Source organism: Melopsittacus undulatus, chromosome 11 (genome assembly GCF_012275295.1).
Source record: "Melopsittacus undulatus isolate bMelUnd1 chromosome 11, bMelUnd1.mat.Z, whole genome shotgun sequence".
In the NCBI taxonomy this organism is placed as follows: Eukaryota; Metazoa; Chordata; class Aves; order Psittaciformes; family Psittaculidae; genus Melopsittacus; species Melopsittacus undulatus.
Window position 1 is genome coordinate 12,495,890 of NC_047537.1, and position 6,000 is coordinate 12,501,889.

At 54.7% G+C, this 6,000-nt stretch overlaps 1 protein-coding gene across 1 annotated transcript; it reads right to left on the minus strand.

Moving 5' to 3' along the window:
* Positions 1–679: 679 nt before the first annotated feature.
* Positions 680–4,363, minus strand: CCDC42 (coiled-coil domain containing 42). Its single transcript, XM_005141426.3, has 7 exons — positions 4,275–4,363; positions 3,838–3,943; positions 3,647–3,751; positions 3,198–3,395; positions 2,257–2,478; positions 1,080–1,238; positions 680–697 (listed from the first exon to the last, which is right to left on the minus strand). The coding sequence occupies exons 1-7, from the start codon at positions 4,361–4,363 to the stop codon at positions 680–682; spliced, it is 897 nt and encodes a 298-aa protein (XP_005141483.3).
* Between the last annotated feature and the right edge of the window lie 1,637 nt (positions 4,364–6,000).

A 6,000-nucleotide genomic window follows, 5' to 3' on the forward strand; every position in this document is an offset into this window, starting at 1 on the left:
TACGCAGCCAGCACCAGCTCTGGGGGGCACCCGTTCTCCTTGTCGCTCATGAAAGCACAGGTTTGGGAATGGGAGCGGGTTAACCTGTGCCTTTCTGAGGCTCTATTTGTGGGGGGGAAGCTGAGTTTTATTATGTGGCATGTGGCTGTGCAGAGAAATCTGCATCCATGGGTGTGCTGGTTGTAGTCCTTCCAAAGCACAGTCCCCCCACCCCATTTTGTCATCCCTCCAGGTATCTCAGGGCTGAGTGGGATGTCCAGAGGTGAGCACTAGTACAAATCCCTATTTGAGATTACATTCCTGTCCCAGCCTGCTCTTCCTATCTTGCGTGCTTTTCATGGGCCCCATCTTCCAGAGAAGGCATCCCAGTGGCACCTGGGATGAAGCTGTGGGATGGAGCTGCTCTGATGTTTCCAGTCCTCCCAGGAAATTGAGAGTCACCGTCAGGTATTTGGTTATTTTTAATTAGAATAGCAGATGCCAGCAACTGTACAGGACACAGGAGTCAGAAGGGATGGAACTTCACTGGTGGAAGCTACAGCGACAATCTCTCTGGGGCCCTCTGTCCTGCTCTTCCCACCCTCGCTGAGCCCCTCACGTTGCCATGTCCTGTAGGTATAGGTACTCACTGGTGGTTCTGTATGTCCTCTTTGCCCTCCATGGAGATGTCTGCAAGGTCTTACATAAGCTGCTGAATCTAGGGTGGAGAAAGGAGACGGCAGAGCTCAGAGCAGGGATGGGAACAGGAGGCAGAGAGGAGCTTGTTGGCCCTGCACCACCAGAATGGGCTTTTGGGGGCGACTCTGAGTTCAGGGCAAGGGTGAATAAAACCAAACCTTCGCCACTGGTTGATCTGCAACCCCTGCATCCACTGCCCCAGCCTGGCTGCCCCTCCTCCTGCCCCATAGGGACCTCCTCAGATGAGACAGGTTTGCCTGGTGTTCCCTGCCCATTCCCCATGCCCAAGAGTGAAAAGGAAGGTGTCTGTTGGGCACAATGGTTTCTCCCCATTCCCTTTGGACAGCTGAGAGTTATTCCTGCTCCTCCTTCTGGGGAGAAGGGGTCTGGCTTGGCTATACCATGTTCAGTTGTCTATGGCTGTCATCCACTGGCACGTTCAGTTTGGTGTTCATCTCTCTGTCAGCGCTCTGGAAGAGGTTGAGGATGGCCATCCTGATGGTGCCCAGCTCCAGGGCTTTCTTGGAACTTGTTTTCTGGATGTCAGCCCAGCGAGTCTCCTGAGAGGAGAGCAGACATGCAACATGGGGACATGCTCCAGCAAAGATGCTGCTTCAGCACTGGAGACCCTGGCTTGGAGACCCTAACTTCAGCACTCTTCTGTTTTGCTAGGAAGAACCTGTCCTTGCCCAGGTCTGTGGTGGTTCAGCTTGGTGTGGAGGAAGCAGTTCCAGGAACCACCCCAGAAACCTCCCCTGTCTGTGCCAGTTCCTGCAGTCCTCATCCTGACAGGTCAGGTCCTCTCTGCCCAGCGAGGCTGGCTGGTACCCTGGGAGCAGCACATCCTGCTGCTGGCCTTACAGACCAGCTGCTTTCCAGCTTTGCCCGATGGGACCCAGCTGCTGGAGCCTGCAGTATCCAATAGTGAACTTGGCTGGGCCCCCTCAGAGCGGTGCAAAAGGAGCAGAGGTCAGCAGAGCTGGGGCATTCCTGTACACTAAGCACTGGCTGCACATTGATGTGCCTCACTGCAGCCCAGTTCAGCACCAGTCTGGTCACTGCTGGACTGGTGAGGAGGGAGGAGAAGGGGTAAGCCTTGGTGAGCAAATGATAAAAATGAACAAAGCCAACTTCACCCTGAGGCCTGAGCCATGAACAGTGAGGACCACGAGAAGCCCAGTGATAGGGAGGATGCTGCAATGGCGAATGGGAATGATTGTAAGCAGGCCAGACAAACCGAATGGGCATGTGGTGGATAAGGCTTGGGTTTTGTGCCAAGGCAGATCTCCCCAGAGCCTGGTTGGCTGATCTCTTCTGATTGTGAGCTCAAACAAGGAGTGAAAGATCATGATGGCTTTGTGAGGGGGGCCTTGTTTTAAGCCCTGCTGTAACCTGCTCCAGACCTGCTCTGTCATTCTTCATTCTACAGCCCCCTGGGAGGACAAAATTACACATCTCCAATCACAAAGGCTGCTACTGGGCCTTGCCATGACCCCATGGCTTAGGGGTGAGCCATCAGCTGGTCTTAACACAGCCATGCCTTGGAAATCTTCCCCTGCCCACCCCTCATTTCCTCACCCAGAGCTGGGCATCTTCTTTAGCTTGGTCAAAATGTTGCTGGAGCTCCAGCAGCTTGTGTTTGCACTGCAGGATCTCAGCTTCTTTCTCTGCTATGTACTGGTCCAGGAACACGCTGCCTTGCTCGGACTTTTCCTTATGCCTCTCTTGTGACTGCTCCAGGTCCTTGTGCAGCCTCAGTAGCATCTTGTAGTGTGAAATGACTTCTTGGGTGTCCACAAACTGCAGCACAGGGCTCCTGGTGTTAGTGATCCCCCTGCCCCCCTCTCATCATGATTGCACGTCTTGTGCTGCTCAGCTCCCTGCCCTGACCAGGGACAACATCCACCATCACCAAAAGATCTTCCCTTCTTGGCAAGACCATTGCCCCAGTTGCTCTGTGGACATGGGCCCGTTCACTGTATGATGACATCCCACTGTGCCAGTCCCAGAGCTGTCACTGCTGGAAGCAAGGGGAGAACTTGCACCTCTTCCCCAAGGAGCAGTGCTCTGATAGAACACACAGCACAAGTGCAACTGCTGAGTCAGCTGGGCAAGGGAGGGGGCAGCTGGGACTGCAGGCGTGATGCATGGGGTGATGCCCAGGCACAGCTTTTGTGCCAACTGCCTGTGCTCCCATTCCCAGACAGCTTTTCCCTACTCCCAGACCATCAATGTGACATGAAAGTGACACCAAGGGGTCCCCATTCCCCTCAGCCCTTTGCTTGTCTCCTTTCTAACAGATTTTCCTTAGTTTTCTTAAGCATTCATCCCCCTTCTGATTCTCCTCCCCTAACTCTGGTCCCCTTGGCTCACCTTGGTTGCAATATATCCCATGCCATCTGAGGTCTCTGGGTTTGACCAAGTATTATGATTTCCCTGGACTTGCTTTGTCTCCTCTAGGTTTAACACCCACATTGGGCCCTCCTCGAGGCCATAAACTCTCTCACGTGCAAACTCACCTGTGAGATCTTCACCACATCCTCCAGGTATCTTCTGAAGATGGAGTATTTCTGCACTGTGTTGTAGAGTTTCTCATGCTTATTTCTCCAGACTTCCAGTTCCCTGTTAGCTGTCAAGAGCTCAAACTCCTTTTGTACTTTCTCCTCTCTCTTTCTGGTTGCTTTCTTCAGAGCTTGGACTTGCATTTTATCATCTTCCTGGTGATGTTTCCCCCACCAACACACACGGAGGGAAAGGGAGGCATAGGAAGACAGAGCCGGGTCACTCAGCAGCACTGGGAGGCGATACCTTCCCAGGGGAGAGACCAGGCCTGGAGCACTCATTTTCCCTCCCTATGTAACTGCCAGCGCTGCTCCTCACAGCTCCGGGCTCCAGGGGGCTGGGGCAGACGTGGTGGCCCGGGGCAGTCTCCCCGGGCAGGAGGTGCATGGCTCAGGTCGGTGCTGACCTTTGCGATCCTCAGGGATTCCTCCGTGTGTGTTTTCAGCTCAGCCTCCTGGGTGTGCAGGTCCGGCCAGCAGCACGCCACGGCTTCCATCCTCTCCTTGAACTCCTGGCAGTGCAGAGTGAGGGTGACTGCTGCAGCCAGACCCTGCCCTCCAACAAACCCTTCCAACCGCGCCCCAGCAGCTTTCTCACCTCCATCTTCGCCTCCAGAGCCTCCCGCATCAGTTTGGCTTCTTTCCTCTTCTGCTGCAGGTGGATAAATGCGGACAGGGAGACCTCCTCTGCCCCTCGCAGCCTCCTGCACGCAAGGTTTCCTCGAGGTTACGCGCTGCTCCAGTGCCTTGGCAGGGCACGGGGTTGCTCTGCACTCAGGGTCCTGAGTGGGGTGATGGGGGCACAGCAGCCCAGCACTGCTTTAGATCCCAGCTGCCAGCATGGCATCCCCACCCTCCCCAGCAGGGATCCCACTGACCAAGGCTGTGGGGGGTGTTACAGGGAGGAATAGGGCTGGGGAAAGGAGCTACAAGAGGAGACTGAAGTGGTGGAGACAAAGGATGTGTTTGCCATGGTAGGAGGAGGTTGGAGGAGACAGGAGGACAGGGTGGGAGCGGGTGGAGAAGCCCCCTCACCTCTGCAGGTGCAGGAGGTTCCGGCTGTATTCCATGCGGAAATAGTCCAGCAGGTCCTCATCGTCCATGATGCCCATTGCTGCAGCCATGGGTTCAGGTCCTCCCGGCACTGCTCCTCTCCTAAGTCAGAGCTGTCCTGGCAGTGTGTGTGCAGGCAGCAGGGCAAGGGGTGAGTCCCTGCATGCCTCTGGTCTCTGCCTCCTTCCTGTTGTGCCCGAGGTGTTGATGGCCACAAGCTGCCGGTGGCAGTTGCCAGGCACAGTTGGAAGATGCTGATGTGGTTGCCTGGACACGGCAGTGAGAACCAAGCACTCTGTCCAGGGCCTGGCTTCTGGGAAGCTGAACCAAAGCAGCCCTTTCCTCTCCTCACTGTTATTCACCCCCTGTGTCCTGTGGCCTCTGCTGTCTAGTGCAGGCATTGCAGGGCCCCTGACATCCACACCCCACTGCCCCTGAGACCAGGGCAGGAGCTTGCTCCCTCTCCCTCAGAGTACCAGATGGAAAGACACTGAAACTGAGGTACGTGTGCAGGGATGCTGGATCACTGCCCATGGTTCCCTCTCTGTGTGGGACTGAGCTCTACCACCAGCTAAAAATCAGCTGCTTGCTTGGTTGATTGTTTTTTCCCCAGGGCAAGGTACGTGAACAGGGTCCATTGCCCAGTACAAAGGGGTGATAGTCATGAAAACCTACAGATAATGGCAATCTCTGGGTCTGCTCCTTCAGCAGGAGATTCCATCCTCTGATGTTTTGCTCCTGTGAATCTTTATTCACTCTGGCTCTACCTACAGGAGCATTTCTGTGAGCTACTGAACCTGGAACACTTGTAGGAAAGGTTGTGGCTCTCTGGGTGGGGGAAGAAGCCTTCATGTTACAGCCCTGACACACATGAGGGCAATTGTTTTCAGGCAAATGTCACCCCTTGGCTCATTGTCAACCAGTAGGAGCTGGAGCAAGACTGCCCAATCCGTCTGGCACTGAACAGCAAGATGTATGGTCCAGGAAAAGGACCATGTGTTATATGAGAGATGTTTCATTTGAAACAAATGACTCAAGGTAAAGCAGTGAATACACCTGGCTTTTATTGCTGAAGTTCAAAACGGTCCCACCAGTGAGAGGTGACTTCCCCTGTGTCCATCCTGAGGTCATCATGGGGCTGTTCCCACCCCAGCAAGTCAGGCGGATTAACCCTGGACTTCTGGAGCTGATGTGGGACCTTGGCAGGGACAAGCCTTGACTGGGAGCAGGGCTTGTGCCTGCCCATGAGTGAGGGGGCTCAGCTCCAACCCAGAGAGGAGAAGTCCAGCCCAGCCCTGCACCCCTGGTCTAAAGGAGCTGCTGGTGCCCAGCAGAGCATGGGAATGCACTGGATGAGCACCCAGGAAGCTCTCAGTGTGTCTCAATGTCCAGCACTTGCTGCAGAGCTGGGAGCTGGGGCAGAGGGTGCCAGAGAAGTGACCATGTCCTGAGCTTCTGCACCAGCAGAGGTGGGATCAGTCCTCTGCCCGGCTGGAGGGAAGCTGAGCAGGGTGGGATCAGTCCCTGCATTCACAGCGGGGTGCAAATGCCTGCAGACAGCCTTCTTTAATGTTCCTCATCACCATTTCACCCTCACACCCAGGTTTTATCTTTTACAAATTCTTCCCTCCTCTATAGACTATGCATTTAAAAAATGTTTCTTCCTATTATGCTCTCCATAGCAACTGCATCAGCTTGCTGTGGATAA

Coding starts and splice junctions, on each gene's coding strand:
- CCDC42 (XM_005141426.3), bottom strand. CDS start 4,363: ATGGCTGCAGCAATGGGCATCATGGACGATGAGGACCTGCTGGACTAT. Junction 2,479..3,197: donor ATGTGGTGAAGATCTCACAG/GTGAGTTTGCAC, acceptor CCTGTGCTGCAG/TTTGTGGACACCCAAGAAGT. Junction 1,239..2,256: donor AAGAAGATGCCCAGCTCTGG/GTGAGGAAATGA, acceptor CTCTCCTCTCAG/GAGACTCGCTGGGCTGACAT.